We start from the raw sequence: 18,499 nt of genomic DNA, 5'->3' as shown, positions 1-18,499 counted from the left end.
AGTGCCAGGATGATAGACATGGTTCCATACCTAGCCACCTCTATAATTAGGCACATCCAACCTTTTGACATTGCAAAAAGAAGTCATCTACAAAGTTCACGCTTGGGAAACACACAATTGGATTTTTAAACATTGCAAAAAAAAATCGCATAAAGTTTTAAGTATGTTTGCGTTTAGCTGCATCCATAGCCATCCTCAGCCATGTACAGCCTGAGTGACGGACAGATTTGTGGGTGACCAGCTTTTACGCTTAGGCAGGTTAACCTCGCCTTTATGTATTATTGGGGATGATGAACTCAACACAAGAAAATGGTTCTTCAAGATCACAGTCTGTGACAGCATGGGAATAACACAGACTGCTTGATGAAGCATCAGGTAGGTCAGCCTGTCACCAGTGTCAGACCCCTACATGTCACCAGCACCCATATTACCTGGTAAAGAAAGGAAGAGGCACCCCACCCCGCTGCTGCTATCTGCTCCCCACATCTCCTTGGAATGGAGGGATAGTTCAAACAAAGTGACAGGGACAGCTGGTGAGCTGCTCGACACAGGCTGACTTCACTGAATGAGTGTTTGAATCATGGGCATGGAGAGAAATTCACTCAGATCCTGGATGCTTGCACCTGGCAGACACTCATGTTTTTACTCAGTTACTATTTCTAAGACAAAATAAAAGTAGAGTGCACTGCACAGAAATTTGCCCTCCCCCTAACCCCCTACCCTGCCGTGTGTGTGTGTGTGTGTGTGTGTGTGTGTGTGTGTGTGTGTGTGAGAGAGAGAGAGAGAGAGAGAGAGAGAGAGAGAGAGAGAGAGAGAGAGAGATCCCCATGAGCAGCTTTTTGAGATAGGGTCTCTCATTGGTCTGGAGCTCACCAATTAGATTAGAAGGGTTGGCCAGTGAGGCCCAAGGATCCCTTGTCTCCAACTTCCTGGATTACAAGTGTGCCATTATACCTGGCACTTCCACGTGGGTTCTGGGGATAGAACTCAGGTCCTCCTGAGTAGGAGGCAAGTGCTTTATTGACTGAGCCATTTCCTGGCACCCTGTTAAGGGGTCTGGCCTGGAAGACCTCACAGGGGTCTGCCACATGGGGTGGGAAAGCCTCCCAGTATATGGGAACCTAGCCAAGTCTGTTCCTCATGCCCTCCTTTACCCTCAGAGATGTTCAGGACCAAACCAGATTCCCCAAGGAGTGCTGGAGTTTCATGTGTCATATTCACTAAAAGAAGAGGAAAGCTCTAGGCAACTGCTAACTGAAAATAACTTCAACAAAACAGGAGAATCTAGGGAGAAAAACTACTCCAGGAACCAGGAAAGGGCTTGGCCTGCTTGCTGGGCAGAAGGAGGAAAGTCACCTAAGGTAGGAGGGAAAGGAGTTACAAAATGAATGAGAGGAAAGCAGGAAGGAGTGAGTTTGGAGCCTGTGGCTAGGGTGGAGCAAAGCCAGGTCACACCTGGATTCCAATGTCAGTGCCACTATCAGCCAGTTCTGGGACAAGGACAAGGAACTCACTCCTCCAAACCACAGTTTCCTGAAGAAAGGAAGAAAGAAAGAAAAAAAAAAAAGGAGACTGTCCCCGGTCTCCTGTCATTAACCCTTCCGAGAATGGGTGGTGTGACCTGGGTGACAGGGATGTAGAGGGGATTTGACAAAGGTCTGCCTTTACTCACTTGTTTCCATTTTCCCTTCCAAAACACTGCTCAGTGAGTGGCAGGAAATAGCACGTTTAACTCTTTGCATTAGAGAGTGGAAGAAAATACAAATTCAGAACTTAGAAACCAAATGGAATCTTGTCTCACACAGAGCTACCCCAGCACAGACTGAACGTTTTACTGTGTTTATTCCCATTGTTCCCTCTAGCCACCGTGAGGCCTTCAACACCGAAATAAAGTGATAAACACAAACTCTTAACAGAACTGGGGCTATTGTTTTGTTTTGTACTAGAAAACCTGAGTTCCGGCCACTCTAAGTCACAGTAGTTCCTAAGAAGCGAGGCCAGGCATGTCAAGTTGCAAAGAATCAGGCTTCGGCCAGGGCAGTAAAACCATCCCCTCTGGGTCAATGCAGGACCTCCACGTACATTTCAAGAGTCCTAACTCACTTGGTCTGTTTCTTTCTTCCTGTGCATGGCTCAGGGACAAGTCAGCCACTGAATTCCTTGAGTGTTGGCTCTCTGAAATCTTTTCTGTGGACTCACTGCCCAGAACACAGTAGGCATTCAATCAATGCTAAGGGAACAGGTGATGCTCTGAATCAGAAAGTAGCAGACACCTGTGGGTTTGGTGACCCTCATTCTAACATGTGGAGCTGAGGGGCTTACACTTGGTCTCCAGGTTCAGGTAATTAAGGGACTGACCTACGACAAGTCATTTTCTCATGTAACAATGAAGGTTATAGGTGACAGCATCAACATGGCTCTCCCAGGAGCCTCCCTCTATCACTTTAAGGGGAGGAAGAATCTCTCTTCATTTTGGTTTAGTACAAGGAACATTAATTAAACTACACTGTGTCAAAAATAGGAACACAGACACAAATAAACTCTGCAAAAGGAACCTCCCATTAACATCCAGGCCTTTACTTAGTAGATCTTGGGCCCTTCAGAAAATAGCCTCTGTGGGGATCAAAGGATCAATACTTTAAATCCCTCTGTGATCCCTTGCACACACAACTCACACCTGGTAGTCATTCTTGCACATGGGGCAGTGTGTCACTTCCAAGCTAGCCATCAGTTCTTCTCATGAAACCGACTAGAAAATTCCAGGCACTTTTGGTGACGGCTCACCTACAAGCTGTTTCTCAAAATCCTGTCTCCCCTCTGACCAGTTCCCCACTGGAGACAGACACAAAAGACTTGGTACCGCCATGTCAAAGGAGGAATAAAGTGGACAAGTATACTCACCAAGGTACCCACAGAGCACCTGGGACTGTCTGGAGCAAAAGCTGCCCACTGAGCCAGAGGGTGTTGTAACAACTGGGCAGACAGCTAGGGGTTTTAAAAAGCAGTCATTAGCTATTTTACTGAAGACATGCCCAGCCCAGAACTACACTAAGATTCCAAGTAGAAAAGGGACTTGCTGGCTAGTCTTACCATCCCCCCACACCACCCCTCAAAATAGCAGGCATCTGATAACCAGGGCAGGACATTAAACACTCAAACTCTTTGCTCCCACCCCTGATTTCTAGTCCCTGATCTCGTGTTATGCCATACCCAGCAGCCTACATTGTTCTTTTGACATGCTCTAGTAATAAAACAACAATTTACAATTTATATACTGAACTGGGGAAAAGTAATACCTTGAATTATACTAAGGATGAATAAGAAAGGTCTTGACCCCCTTGGACAAAAGAGTCTATTGTTCAGAACAGAGCTTGAGTCTTTGGCTAGCCTAGGTTTCACAGTTCTTAAAAACCACCTGTCCTCATTTTTCACCCACATATGAAACCCCTTTCACGTTTGGGTCAGAAATCCCAGGGCCTGTTGATTTAGAGCTGTGGGCCTACAATTTCAAAAGTTAGCACGTTTTGAAAGAGAATAAACATGTCTTCCTTAGAGCTGGACTACTGGGACACCATGAGGCTTTTGTGTTTAACAGAATGGCAACTAGGTCGACATGTTGCTGCCTTATTCTTAGGGGAAGAAAATGCACTGGAAAAACTAAAACAAACAAACAAAAAACCATGTGGATGGACTTGTGTATATCAAAAGGAAGAGGACTTGTGTATATCAAAGGGAAGAGAAAACATTGCTGAGTGTTCACAGTAACAGCTTTCTTCTCTCCAACAGGACTTTTGCAGGAGAAGATGGGGATTAAAATCCATTGATTTCCCCTGAATTTACCCATGTTTCTGTATATATAAGACAAACATGTTGCCCCTACCTCCCCAAAAAAGGTGCTAGATTTAAAGACTAGCAAATAAAAGGCAATTGAGCAACGCAGACCTTTCCATTATCTGGTTTGTGTGGTGATAGAAGCCTTGCCTACATCCAAGTCTGGCATGAATACAGTTCTTTCTAGTGCTTCGCATGGCTTTGGAATCTGTGTGCCTTCTGTTGGTGTGCTTGTATGGGTGTAACTTCGAGAGGTAACCAATGCCCTTCAGAACAGACTCAAACCTTCTTTTAACAAGACAAAGGCTTCATGGACTCCTCCACACAGATGCCTTACCCCTGTACTTTAAATAGACAGTAACAGCCCTTCCCACACCCCATAACTGACCATCTCCAACATTCAGCCCTCTAACAAGCCCCCAGCGACACATGTTCACACATGTGTAGATTTCACTTTCAAGCCAGAACACTCTGGTTCTGAAATGGGGCTCCGCACGGCCGGTGTGGCAGGGAAGGTGAAGGCTAGTGATGACCCTTTCGCCGAACATGCCGCTGTCATCTTGCTACCATATGCTGCTTCCAGCCGACATCTGCGCCCATATGTTCCCCCCAGTAAGCAACTGTGCTGTTTACTTTTAGAGTTTCTCCACAGTCTGATAGGGAGAGGGTATCCCTCACCCAGAGTATAAACTGTTTGTCACAAGATTAACAAGTTTTCTCTTTCATATCTGACCTTTACAAAGTCGTGCTGAAAGTTATCCTAAATAAAAATCTTAAGGAACATAATCAGAGACGGGCAGCGACGTGGAGGGAGCGGCTTGCTCAACACTTGTTCCTCTGTGTGATGGCCCTATGCCTTTCTTGGGGGGAACCTAAGGCCTTTCCCTGGGAAACAGCACCTTCTTCAGGCCAGTACATGCCCTGATACACAAGAGATACCATTCTGCCCATTGAGTTCAGATGGCCGACACTGCCCAAAGTCACCTAGACCTCAGGGACACAGTGAGGACAGAGAGAGGGAAGTGCTGCCCTTGAATCCTTAAGTATGCACCTTTGGTTTGCTTCTGTTCCACTATGAAGTTGAAATATTACTATCCTTCCTTGTTCCTGTTCTTTCTGCCCTGTTCTGTTGCCTTTTGTTTGTGTTTTTGTTTTTAAGCAGGTTCACAGGAAAGGCATCTCTCGTGGAAGTCAATACCCTAGACAGTAAGATCACAGACTGTGTGGGGGCTATGCAGAGGACAACAGTGACTTCTCAGGCCACGGAAAGAAGTCCTTGCTATTTGAGCAGCCAACATTCAACTTATACACAATTGTATAAGCGGCAATCCGGATGCACTTCTATTTTTTCAGGTGACTGAGGTTCTAGTTATCTGTGATGCTTTGTGAGATAAGAAAGACAATGAAAACCCAGACATAATCATAGTCTTAGAGATGAAACTGTTCAGAAGAATCTGGATACTCATAAATTGAGAAAGAGGAATGTGAATTATACAGATTATAAAATGGAGTAGTGTGTTTTGCATGGATACTTTACAAAGTAACTAAAGACTATGATGTAAATGATAAGTTCTGGGGGCTGTTTTAGCCTAGAATGGTAGGACAGGAAGCAATGAGATGAATCCCCCCCTTACATAGAAAGGGATACCTTTTCTTTTACCAGCTGGTTGCATAATCCTGAGGGACCCTGAGGTCTGGCCAAAGGTCTTTCCAGGGTGTAAGTGGCAAAGAGTCGGAGTAGTAGTTTTCAAATTTGACTGTGCCCAAGTGTCCCCTCTGGCATTTGCTATGAATGCACATTTCCAAGCCTCTGTCTCTCCCCTCCTGGTTATCGCTCACGGCTGTAGAAAGGGTTCCAAAAACCTGTATCTGGGCAAAGAGGTCAAGAGTTCCTAAAGCACATAGCTTACAAACCATCTGGGAATACTGTGTGGAATCGGCTGAGTGTAATTAAATGGCATCTAAAACTCTCAGTCAGAACCAAAGAGATGGCTTGGGACTTAAGAGCACTGGCTCTGGCAGAGGATCCAGCCTCAGTTTCCAGCACCTAGGTAATGGCTCAAAACTGTCTGTAACCTCAGTTGCAGGGGATCCTACATGTACTTCCGGCCTTCAAGGGCACTGCATGCACATGGTACCCACAGTTACATGCTGGCAGGCTCATACACATAAAATAAACTTATCTTTTTAAAAGTTTCAATAAACTTCATGTCAAATCAGCTCCTGAAAAATCCTCCCAAGCTCTCCGTACAGACACCCACAGTATCTCTCCTTCAATAAGAACAAATGCACAAGTGGGCGCTACCTTTTCCGGACAGTACTAAACTACAACAGCTTTTGACTGTTCTTAGAATGTGCCTACAACTGTCACTGGGAAAGAGAATACTCGGGGCTGGACTCAAGGCCTTCTTTCCATAATGGGGACACCTGCGAAATGAGAGCTGGCCCTATACCCACCATTTCATTACTGATCGTGGTATTTCTGACAGTGGGGTTCTTCTGGACTATGTCCCCCTCCAAGACAGAGCAGTGCCCACCACTCCAGCCCGCAGAAACAGAAAGGTTGGGTGTCACAGGAAGAACAGCGGCAGGTCAGGGCGCAGTTCCCTTAGGCCTGCCTAGAGACTTCAGCTGACACATTTAACAACCTAACCAGCCGATGGAGAGGTCTAAGAACGGACACTGTTCAAATCAGCGAGGGTTGCTGATGTCTGTTTTGTTTTAGTGTTTCACGGTGTCTCAGATACAAACAAGACGGCGAAAGACAGGCAGCCCTGGGGTCTCACAGAAGACAGTTCTACAGCGGTCCCTGCCACGTGACTGCCGAGTGAAGGCTGTAATTCAGCGTTCGTGCTGCCCCTCCACTTCCAGACCAGGCAGGAGTTCGGAAGCATGCCTTCCTCTGTCCCTGTTCTCAACGTCCAGAGCTTCAGATGCCAAGGGATGAACCTGGATGTAGAAAGATACACTAACAGAGAGCTAACCCAGGGGACAGTTTCTTCAATAAATGCTCTTCCTCTGCAGAGAAATGGCCTTTATCTGGGATTGCTCTTTTCTTCTTCTGGCCTAGGGTCAGAGAATACCGTCTACACTTTTCAGGACTTTCTGAGCTAGCTGCTCAATTACAGAACTTCGTTATAAATCAAGTAGGAGCAATTTCAGTGTGATCATGAAGATGTCAAAACAGAATGAAAATGAGATTGAACTGGTGGATGAACTATGAATGGCCCTCTAAAAAAAGAATTTCCCCAAATGGAAAAATGACAAAGTCCTACCACATCTGGTGCAGACAGAATAATCGGTGATAAATTTGGTCTAAGAAGCACTGAAATTACCAACAATGAAACCAGTCCAAAGCTTGGAAATTAAATTGCATTTCCCAGAATATTCCCACTTACACTTTGGCAACAATAAATAGCCCTGTGCTGTTAAAATCCACCAAGAAAAACTACCCGATCGTTCTGATGGCGTTGCTTTCAGGTGGGATGATTGGAGAGCTCACCAGCCCTGTAGTCATGTCAGCCTGTTTCTTGGAGCCAAATGGAGCATTCTTGTTCACAAGAAGGAAGGAATGAGGGTTCCTATGGCAGCCTGAGGTTATGAATGGACGGTGATCTGGGAACTAGCTTGTTGGGACATAGGTGGTGTTTGTCAGTGTGCTGTGGGCAAGATCAGGAAAGTCACATGAACAGAGCCAAGATCCAAGCCAGGGCATTTTTCTTTTTCTTTCATGAGACTGGAAAGATCCTGCAGAACTTCCTGAAACAAATATCATAAGAGAACAGTTCTCACATAGTTACTCCATGACTGTGCCTTCAGATATGTGGAGTCTCCTCTTCAGGAACAACCTGCCTCCTAATTACCAGCGTGGAAAGAGCCAGGAAGGCCTGAGGCCACAGAGACACTCTCCCCGGGAATGGAGATGCACCAAGCCGGCCAGTGTGAAGGAAAACAGCCGCCTGCCGAGGGTTGGAAACGCATTCAAACTATTTTCAGACGGTTTGGGCTTCACGACATCCACAGAGTATTTTCCATCTGCATTTGGTTTCTCAAGTCATTGTGGCTGAAGAAAAATCTAAGCCAAACGTTTCTCACTTATCAGGCCTAACGAGTCCAAGTGCTGTTTGAGAGAATGCAGGGATGGTAGCAGTCCACAGGACAGGGTTTGCTCAGCTCCCCGAAGCTGCCCCTCTTTCCAAACGACCTAAACCCAGTCAATTTCCTCTTGAATAGCAGTTTTCTGGCACCAGTGAAGTGGTGTTCCTAAGCTGCCCTAAGAAATCCAGGGTACAAATTCACAGAGGAAACATCATACAGTATACTATTACCCAAGACCAGAGGTCTCAGAATAGGTGCTCCTTGTATCATTGGTTTGGGTTCATTTCTCCTCAGATCATTTGGGATGGCTCCTGAGAAGTCCCTTCTAGCCCTGTCTTCTAGCCTCCTCTTTGAGACTCCCATTCTCTAAGCTCCTTCACTGGCTGCAGCCTTTGTACATGATAATTCAGGGCTAGGTCAGAGGTGCACCTACCCTGCTTAACCATGCCTGTCTGATCCGCCTCAAAGCTCTCTCCAAATGTCTTGCTCCCTTCTCAATAGAGTTTCTCACTAGGGGAGCTGGGACAGGTCACCACTATGAGGATGTGAGACCTGGCCCTAAGGGCCAGAAGCAGTTGTGGTTGGTGTCCTGATCACACTTACTATACCCATGCTTTGTAACACTAGGACCAGCTGTTACTTTCTTCATTCTTGCAAACTGAGAAACTGAGGCCCAGGCAGGTGAAGAAGCATGAACCCACACTACAAGGCCAGTAACAGCAAAGCCACACTTTGATGTCAATGTCACAGTTCTGAAAGCCTATACTGAGAAGGCCATGTTATAAGTCAAGACAGGACCCCACTCTTACAGCCCCCACTCCCTTCTTTTTGGAGCAATCTTCTGTGTATCCTCTTGTTTCTACTTATTGGATCTGGCTAGCTCTAAAACTCAGACTCATGTTGCCTTCCCAAATCAATTAATTCTCTGGAAGCATCATAAAATGTTTGGGAGGGGTTACAGTACAGGTCAAAAGCAAGGACTTGATAAATCATAATTTTACTATCAACCAAGCACACAGATAAAAGTTAAACATGTTGAAGGAAAAAAACCCTCCAATTTTGTGCAATCTTCAGAGATATATTTGCTTTTTTAGGAAAATATTCTGAACTTTCAAATGCATTTCTCCACAGAACAGAGTCATTCTCAAATGGATTGACCAGTGATGTCAGGTCAAGAAAAGCCATGCTAAGCTACTCAGAGTGGCACATGCCTGTGACTCTAGCAGTCAGGAGGCTGAAGCAGTAAGATAAAGAGTTCAAGGTTAGCCTGGATTGCATATCCCAAGGTCTGGCTTGCATATTAAGACTCCATATTTACCAAACAAACAAGAAAAGTAACGGTGTCTGTTTCCTGGACTCTGGATTAAGGCTACTGTTATCATCAGGGAGCAAACCCTTTATGTATAGAATGTATCACTGATACACCAATATATGTATCCTCAGATGCCAAAATGGAAATGCTAGCATCAACTTCAGGGGATGACTTATGAAGATGAAAGGAGGCCTGTGTAAATATTTCAAGTCCGCCTGGCCCATAGAAGTGCCCAGTAAAGGTTCACTTTCTTCTTGTCCATATCAATATAATTCTCTAAAAATGCAGAACCAGGAAAGGAACCTGTGCAGCTTCAGCCCAGAGACACTGAGTCCTCCCTCCCCTGATGTTTAAAAACAGCCTTTATCTCCAGGTTTCCTGGTGCAGGTCATTTTGGAAGTTCAGTCTTGCTCAAGAGGCAATGCTCACTCATTGAACATTTACTGAGCAAAGACAATGTGCTAGGTTTTGTAAGAACAGAGGGGAATCAGGGCAACTACAGAACCAACCAAGAAAAACAGTGAAAGGAGGTAGAAATAAGGAATAAACAGTGGGGTCAAGATCTTGGGGTACAGAAGAAGAGCCAAGTACATGTATTCAGAAAAACCAAAGATGGTCTCTTATGGAGGAGCCATCTTCTTAAGTCTACAAGAATCTTCAAAAATAGTAAAAGACAGTTCACCCCGTTGAAGAGACAACATTCAGGGCCCAGAGACATGAAAATGTTTGGATAAAGGACAGAAGTAAAAGGTCCCCAGAATGTAATGTTCAGGCAGAGACTTGGAAAGGGGAAGGACTGAACAGGAAGAAAGCAGAGCTGACCTCTGGTCTAGAATCCTAATTACTTAAGAGAGCTGAGGCCTAAAGGCCACCTGAGAAACAACCAGAGTGAACAAGAGAACTGGATCCACTGGGTGAAACTTCTACGGAATGATTCAGGGATGCCAAGACACCCCAAGACAGTGGAAGTGGTCCGTGGGGCATCACATTTAAATACCTCTAAAATCCAGACCATCTCCTAACCACTCAAGCTCTAGAATTAACCGGAGTAATCTTCCCTTTCTAGTGGTGTATAAAGCAGTGGTGCATCTTAAAGTCGATGGCATTTGCAGCTCAATGAACAATGACTGGCATGCAAAGGCCTACTCAAGGCCAGAAGCTGCCCAGGGCCTCTTCACACATCCACCCTCTGCCGTCCGCTGAAGCAGGTGGCTCAGAGTAGAAACGTGAAGGTCTGCCAAAGCTCACAAACACAGCGGGGCGCTAGGTAGGTATGGGCACAACAACGGTTTGACCACCCTACAGAGGGATACCCATCACCTTGAAGGGCAAGGGGCAATTTGGATTGGGAGCCAGGGGTCAAAGAGGGCTGGATGTGGAGTCAAGGTCATCCAGCCAGCACCGGAAGGAAGCGTGGTGGTGAGAGACTACAGCCAGACACCCACCTCTGGCTGTCAGAGGTTAGAAAAGGAACAACCGCCTACCCAAGAAGGCAGCTTGGGGTTAGAACAAGACACAAATTCCTTCTAAACAAAAGGTGGAAGTAAACCTTTTGGCCTAAACAAGCCTGTCCCAGAATCCCTAACAGGTTATTAAATTTAAAATAAAATACCTAGAGAACCATGAATTCCTAGGTTCAATATTATCTCTGTTTAAAATATATTAAAAGAGCAGGACACAAGCACACCAGATGCTTTTAAAAATGACAACAGAAACATCTGTTTATCTCAGCCAAAGCCACATTTCGTCAGGCTGCTGGGAATCTGCAAAGTGGATTCCTTGCTGAGGCTGAAGGACAGACCGGAAATGCGAGGAGACAGCGGAAAGGGCTGCTCCGGGCAGGCACCTGCTTGCCGCCCACCTCACTTGGGAACTTAAGAAGGAGATGGCAGGAGCAATGGGAACAACGACGTGAGCCAGAAACCCACCCTTGCACACTTCTCCCGGGCTCCTCCACCCTGCCTTCCCGGACCTTCTGAAACTGCAGCCTTAGGGGTGTTGTAATCTCCGGGCAAAGGCCCCGGAGTCACTGACCTCCTCGATTCTAACCCAGATTTGATGTGGGTTCAGCAGTGAGTCATTAGCCCTTTTTTCACATCTCCATTTCCTCCATTGTCATTCTTTCATATCTTTACACGGAAGGTGCCTGAGGAGGTTACATCAGCATCTCTGCACCAAGGAGAAGAAAACTTTCAAAACCTCCGTCTCCTCGCCTTGACCACGGGAGGCGCTGTGGAGACGCAGAGGTGTGGTTAAGTGGCCCACACCTGCTCTTTAATCTTGGGGAACCCCCAGCCTTTAAAACATGGAAGTCTACTCAGAGGAGGCAGCAGCCTCACTTGGCAACAAAAACTACCTACCTGTTTCAGCTATAAACCGTGTTTTAATTTGAGGCTTCTCTCGCCTAGTCTGCAAAGTGAAAATGAAGGAAATCTTGCAGTTGGGCAATGTAGAGGAACTCAAGTGTAACCACAGTTAGGCATTAGAAGTAGTGCTGGCCACAATGCCATAAAAAGAGGGAATTAACGACTGGTCTGTTGTGCACTTATAACAGTCATTCTGGAAGTCAAGAGGTCCAGGCCAGTCTTTATTCTCCAGCCCCTCACCCCACCCCCGCCACATATTCATACACAAACATACAGAGACTCTCTCAGGAGAGAAGGTAAAAATACATCTTACAGTAAAGCTACTACTGTGTTCTGCTAATATTCTCCTTCATTGGGCAGTTGGCCCAATAGACCAGCAGTCTGTATACAGAGAGACAGATTCATGAATTGAATGCTAAGTCACATTCCTCAAAACCATCATGTCGTTGCTATTCAGTCTACATCCCACAATTTCACTTGGAAAATTACAGGGGTACCAGAAAAGGAGAATTGCTTAGTATTAAATGTTTAGCCTTCATGTGAAAGAATTACAAAGGAAACCTAGCTGTGGTTTTCCAGGCCATATACTTCAGTCCACCTAATTCTAAGAGATGGAATAAGCCAACATGGCTATCGACTTCCTTTGCTTGCCCAGGTTACAGATTCCACTCAAACTGGAAAATCCAAGATCATTCTTCTATTCTTTTTTTTTTTTCTATGTGCTGCCTGGCATCTGAATGATACTGACCAGTATTCCTAGTAAATGAGGGACCAACCCCATTACTGAAGGTCAATGAATGGGAAGCTTGATTGTCTCTAATGTAGGAGCTCCAATATCACAATCATAAAGTATATGCCATACAAAATAGCCTAACCCATATTCTATTATGATTATTCTCTATTTGATTATTTTATTTTAATATCTTTAGATCATAAAGATACTTTATTGTTGCTATTACTTTTAAAACAGTATTAGAAGCAGGATTCAGCAGCCCAAGCTAAACACCAGGGAACTGTGGCTTCCTACTATGGGCCACGTTGAAACTGGAGGCTGGATAATTCTCTGGTATATGGAGAAGGTGGGTAGGCTGCCCTCTTCATTATGAGAGGCTAGGAATATCCCTGGCTTCTATCTAATGAAGACCAGCAGCAGCACCCCACCTCAAGACTATGAAAACTATCCGGACATTATCAGTTGTCACAGCAGAGGCAGTGTGGAGCAGGGAGAGGGAGGGGCGGGATACAACAGAGTCAGACCTACAACATGTGCCTGCTCTGCTGTGGAGAGAGGAGAGAGGAGAGCCAAGCATGTGGTCAACTCCTACAGTCCCAGCACTAGGGAAGATGAGACCTGAGGGTCATGAGTTTGAGGATGGCCTCAACTATATGACAAGTTTAAGGCTAGCTTGAGCCATATCATGAGGCCCTTCTTAACAAAACAGGGTTTGGGATACAGCTCAGTGGTAGGGATTGCTTCCTTGCAAATGGAAAGCCTCAGACTTAAAACAAACAAACAAAAATAGACAAAAAAGAAAATTACTTCCTCTTACCCATCATGTCTCTACAGGTTTTAATATCAGTTTAGATTCTTCTTAGATGTAACAGAGTCACTTTTTTCAGAATTTCTAAAGCCTTGTATGGTGTCTTTTGAATATCTGCACCTTGAACTTCAAAGGGATAGTCAAAGTGTTCGACATCCACTAATTCCTGCTGGGCAAGCTATCAGTAAACTCCAGCCCAACTCCGCTTTGCGTCTTAAACTAACAGTATGCGAAAAGATCAATATGAAGAAATTCAAAACTAATCAGATCCCTTCTTTAAATGTTGACATAGTATTATTTATACCCCCATAAATACATTCTTGGCTAAAATTCATACTAGGAGCTTGGCACCTGGCCAGTTCTATTAATATCTACTTTATTTATACAGCACACTTGGCCAAGGATAATATTTAAGACAAAGTATGCCTGAGGGCATATACAATATCTCTTATATTTTCACTTTTAAATCTCCACATTGCTAAAAATATTGAGTTTGAACTTCATAAAATGTCCCACCAAGGGCTATCAACCATCTGCAGTGATATACAGTCACCGAGTATAATTAGGGCGTATTTGTAATACTTGAGCTGAAGTCACTCCCCGAACACTAATAAGTTGGTGGGGAGAAAAAGAAAAGAAAAAAGAAGCGGTGATCTTTCCCATGCCTTCCTCTATGCACTTATGGCCCTCTTCAGATTCACAGCAAGACATAACAGGCACACACCCTCCTTTCAGGCACCACAGCAGCAACAGCCCAGTCCCAAGTCAGGCAGAAAGTGCTGAAGAGGGGAAGCTGGCACGTAAGCCAGCCCTGGTCACACTTCCAGTTTTCTTTGCTTTAAAAATACAATGGAATGGTTTTCTTTCTTTTCTTTTTTCTTTCCCTTTCTTTTTTTCTCTTTTCTTTTCTGGAAGCTCTCACTATATTCCAGGACTTCCTAGTCCTGGAAAATCAGTTAACCTACTTTCTATAAAATTATCCACAGTCCCTGCACAGTTGTGTTGAATCTACTATTAATATGACATTCTACTTCTAAGTGTCTACACTGAACACAGGTTTTTTAAAATCTATTTTTCATGTGAAAATATGATAGCATATGTGTGTATATATACATATATGTATATATATGTATATAGTGGGGGGGCGTGCATAAGTATGTAGTTTTTAGGTTTTCATTTATTTGAAGGCTCAGGGGTGGGATAGAGATGAGAAGCCACACATTAATCTTAGATGATACTCTCAAGTCCTCCTGATATCCCGGGGAATGTCTCTAATTTGTTCATGACCATGGTCCTGGGTTGTCCTGTCTCTGCTCACCTTCATCCATCAGACTGAAGTGCTCGCTTGGCTAGCTCCTTCCACACCTACACAGCGTGAGACTGGATCTTCTGTCTCTGCTCACCTTCATCCATCAGACTGAAGTGCTCCCTTGGCTAGCTCCCTCCACACCTACACAACGTGTCTCTGCAAACATCCTGGCAGCTAATCTGAGCTTTTGCAACTGAACACCGAAGGAGGACTTATTCGGCCCCCTATAACATACTTGTCTGTCAGCCCAAATATCGGTAGAATCAACACACACACACACACACACACACACACACACACACACACACACGCAAGAGAAAGCTAACTGACTCAACCCTTCGCTCAGCCTCAATGGTTCTGGGCTAATTACAATGAACTCTCTTCATTAGCCTCGCTATGGCTCCACCCCAGATAGAAAGCCTTACTTCCCAGGGGGAATAAACAGGGCAGAGTGTAAGTGTCGCCACTGTGGTGGTTAGGACCATAATTATAATAATAAAATCATCCTGCTGGGCAGGGTTCCCTGCATCTGTTACGCCATGAAACAAGAGACACTACAAGGTAAGAAAAGTGACCAGAAAGAGTGTGGGTAGACACTCTGAGGACACCAAGTGCAAGACAAGGCAAGCTGACTAGCTACGGCTCGTCAAACTAAAAATAAATATTAGAAGAGAAAGCACCACCCTGCAATTCTAACTTCTGGGATAAAATTACCAAGATGGCTGCATTATCTATTTAGGCAAGACACGGGGACTTCACAAAGGCAGCCAGCAAGGATATAGGGCATGAAAGGGGAGGAGAGAAAAGCCCAGCCAATGAAAAGTTTACGACGGGGACTTGGAACACAGGGATGCTGAAGTTTTTATTTTTTCTTTTAGTGTTTCTTCTGGTGGTTAACCCTCTCAGGTAATCACTCAGCGCTGTTGCTGCTGCAGTCTCAATCGCGCTCTCTCCCCTCCTCTTCTCCCTGTTTTAAAGAACCCTGAAATAAAACTACACTAACTGTACTTCTTCCCTTCCCCGCAAAGAGCTCCACAATAAACCCCCGCTACTGTACGCCAGCTGTTTTGAGGATACTGTTCATAGTGAAACAGGGTAAAAATATTTTTTAGAAAAATCAGCTGTCTTTTCTAGATTCTATTTCAGAACGCACAGGAGTCCCCACTGCTTAAGAAAGTGCTGGAGCAGTTCAAGGTTGAAAAAGATATCGGAGAATCCCCTAAGAAAAATGACCTGTTCTCAGCCTAGTGAGGGCTAGCTAGAAAAACAGAACGGGAAGTGAAACCTACTTCAGCCCAGTTAGAACTGTATTTATCCCTTCTACTCTCCAAGTGAGGTCAGAAGGGGACTCGGGACATGGTTTTGCGAGGGGAGGAGTGTGAAAACACCTACAGAGAGCACTAGAAGATCGAGGATTTAAGGGGTTTTCAGTGTTGTCACTCCCCCCCCCCAAACACCCTGCGCGTTTTTGGTGTTGGTGATGCTGACATTCTAAGGGCAGTGAGAAACAATAGCAAAGGCTTGGGGAGCCCCCAAATAGGTCAGTACGGAAGGGGGTGCTTTTGGGAAGGCTAGTTTGAAGGCACTTTTTTTTAACTCTTTGTGTACTGATTGGAGGACACCCCCACCCCCACCCTGCGCCAACCCAGCAAAGAAAACAAGTCTATCAAGGTCCCCCTAGCCTAAAACCATCCGGAAAAGCGCTTTCCTTTTGACAGAAGGGAGCTGACTCCCTAGTTAGTGGATCAGGGAAGAGGGAGAAATCCAAACGTCTTTTTAAAAGACTGAGGCATTTGGGGGAAGGGAATTATAGAAAAAAAAATAAAACCTGCAGATCTCCATCCCACGACTGGAAAGGAGGTGGAAGGAGCGAAGGACAGAATATAAAGGGGGCGATCGGCACCTGGGGACCTGGAGAGGAAAGGGCGAACGCCTAGGGCTGCTGTGGGTCTAAGGAGCTCCGGGCCAACCTTAGACTTGGGGATGGAAAAGGCGAAAACCATGGAAACCGTACTTACTTTCGGAGGGGAAGTGGGACGGCATGTCGATTTTATAAACCTCCTTGGCGTAGTACTCTTCGTCGCTCCGCTCGCGCTCGCAGGCGGCTGCCCTCCGGCTTGCCTTTTCCTGCAGTAAGTCCCTGGTACTGTTGTATATGGAAATCACCTCCGGAGGGACCTCGTCCGGCTCAGGATAGTCTTCCGGGGGGCTGGTGAGCTTCAGCTTGCTCAGGATCTGCCCGCGGATGGCCTCGATCCTCTTGCGCATAAACTGGTCCATGTCGAGGGTGCTGCAGGTAGACAGGCTGAGCGCCACCGGGACCAGATGCAGGAGCAAAAAGGTTCTCAGCACACAGTAGTGCATGTTTTTAAAAGGTGGGAACGTTGCTGTTGTTGTTGTTTAAAGTAAGAAAAAAAAATATAAAAAGAAACCAATAATTCTCAGAGCAAGTCAGGTAAAGTTTTTTTTTTTTTAATGCGAAACTTTTGCAAAGCAATCGAAAGTCAATGCCCGATAGAAAAACGTCCCTGCTGTGATTCCTTTAAAAAAAGAAAGTGCAACGCGTTCCCAACGTGGAGACAGTAATATGCGATGCTCAAGCTTGGGGAGGGGATTCTCACTTTAAGGAGTAAGAAAGGTTTGTTTTCCCCCCAAGAAGGGAGGGAGTGAGTGGCTCTGAAGTAGAAATAAACTTAAAAGGAAGAAAGGGAGTTCAGTGTGTCAGGCTCGGGTGCGGAGTGGCGGATCTGAACTCGGATCCTTCGCCCAAAAGGGAAGAGACGAGAAGGTCCGGGGACTGGCAGGAGGCGCGCAGGGCCGCGGGGAGCGCAGAGCAGCGGCCGGGACTGCGCCGGGCTCTAACTGAGATGTTCAAAGACCGAGCGGCTCGGGCCTGCCTTCCACACGTGTGTGGATGAGTGTGCGTGTGGATGTGTGCGCGCGTGCGTGTGTGTGCGCGCGCCGAGGGCGAGCCTGGCGAGCCGCGGGGAGGCAGATGCGCCCCGGCGCGGCTCACTCGGGGACTCGGTGGGGTACTGTCCGGCCCAGAGATCCGCCAAGACCGGAGCAGGCAGCGACGATCCTGCTCCTGCGGCCGCGCTGTGGCCTACACCCGGCTGGGTCGCTCCACGTTGCAGCCGCCGCTGATGCCTGCAAAGGGGGTTAGGTTCCAGCTCCGTCCTGCAGATCCTTCTCCTCTTGCTTCAGGCGGCCACCGGGCGACAGAGATCGGCCACCTCCTTCACCCTCTGCGGAACAACACCGCCTCCTGGGCGGGTTGGCTGCGGGGCGCCTCGGAGACCCGCACCCTTCCCCAGCCCCTCCTGGCTTCCAGCAAGCTTGCACTTTCTCGGATAGGGTAAGAAGGGACTTGCGACCCTAAAATAGACCTCTGCTGATACCTACTCCTCTCTGCAGCCCGGTGGCTTCAGGAAGGCTCCTTAAACCCTAATGCTTCTACTCTTCATCCCTGTCGCCTGCCCTAGGGCTCAGCTCTCTGCTTGTTCTCTCACTCTCTCGCCCCGGCTCTCTGGCCCACAGCGTCGGCAGCTCAGCTCCGAGCAAACCTTCTGCTGCCAGCAGATAACATCACGATCCTGCCCGGAGCAGAGATTTATAAATGCTCCCCAAACCACGTGTTTGCCTTCAACAAAGTGACGCGCTAGGATTACAGTCAGAAGTCCTCTGTTACTAAGACCACGAGCTCTCGACCGTTGAGGGGGTGTGGAAAAGGGGACGGCCCGTGGGGGAGGGCCACCGGCGAGAGCCATTTACAGCCGGCCGTCACTGTCTGATCGGAGGGCTGTCCGTGGAGGGGCAGGGCAGCTAAGCATCTCGTTTCTACATGGAGGGGCTCATTCATTCGCAGCCTTCCTGGTTTTTATTAGTCTGTTTACAACCAAGCCTTCTGTTTGTCTGTGAACTAGCAGAAAACCGGTCCACCTTTCCTCCCCATAAAGGAAGCATTGCCTTCTTCTTTCTATGGCTTTCTCCTTTCTTCCTAGACAGGGACTATCCACCATCTCCATTCTGCCCACAGCAT

At 46.4% G+C, this 18,499-nt stretch overlaps 1 protein-coding gene across 2 annotated transcripts in view; it reads right to left on the bottom strand.

Annotated features, from left to right (window-relative positions):
* Tgfb2 (transforming growth factor beta 2) overlaps positions 1-18,159 on the bottom strand; it is an 86,012-nt gene extending 67,853 nt beyond the window's left edge. The window contains exons 1-2 of one of the 2 annotated variants that reach the window (XM_059280450.1): positions 16,476-18,159; positions 2,902-2,985 (exon numbers count right to left, since the gene is read on the bottom strand). In XM_059280450.1, coding sequence (XP_059136433.1) covers positions 2,902-2,985; positions 16,476-16,821 — 430 coding nt within the window. In that variant the 5' untranslated portion in view covers positions 16,822-18,159. The remainder of the gene's footprint in view (positions 1-2,901; positions 2,986-16,475) is intronic. The other variant, XM_059280449.1, reaches the window with a different exon arrangement.
* Positions 18,160-18,499: the final 340 nt, after the last annotated feature.

The sequence above is a fragment of the Peromyscus eremicus genome, chromosome 15 (genome assembly GCF_949786415.1).
Source record: "Peromyscus eremicus chromosome 15, PerEre_H2_v1, whole genome shotgun sequence".
Taxonomy (NCBI): domain Eukaryota; kingdom Metazoa; phylum Chordata; class Mammalia; order Rodentia; family Cricetidae; genus Peromyscus; species Peromyscus eremicus.
Note: the sequence above shows the minus strand (reverse complement) of the source record. Positions and strands in the feature narration are given on the sequence as shown.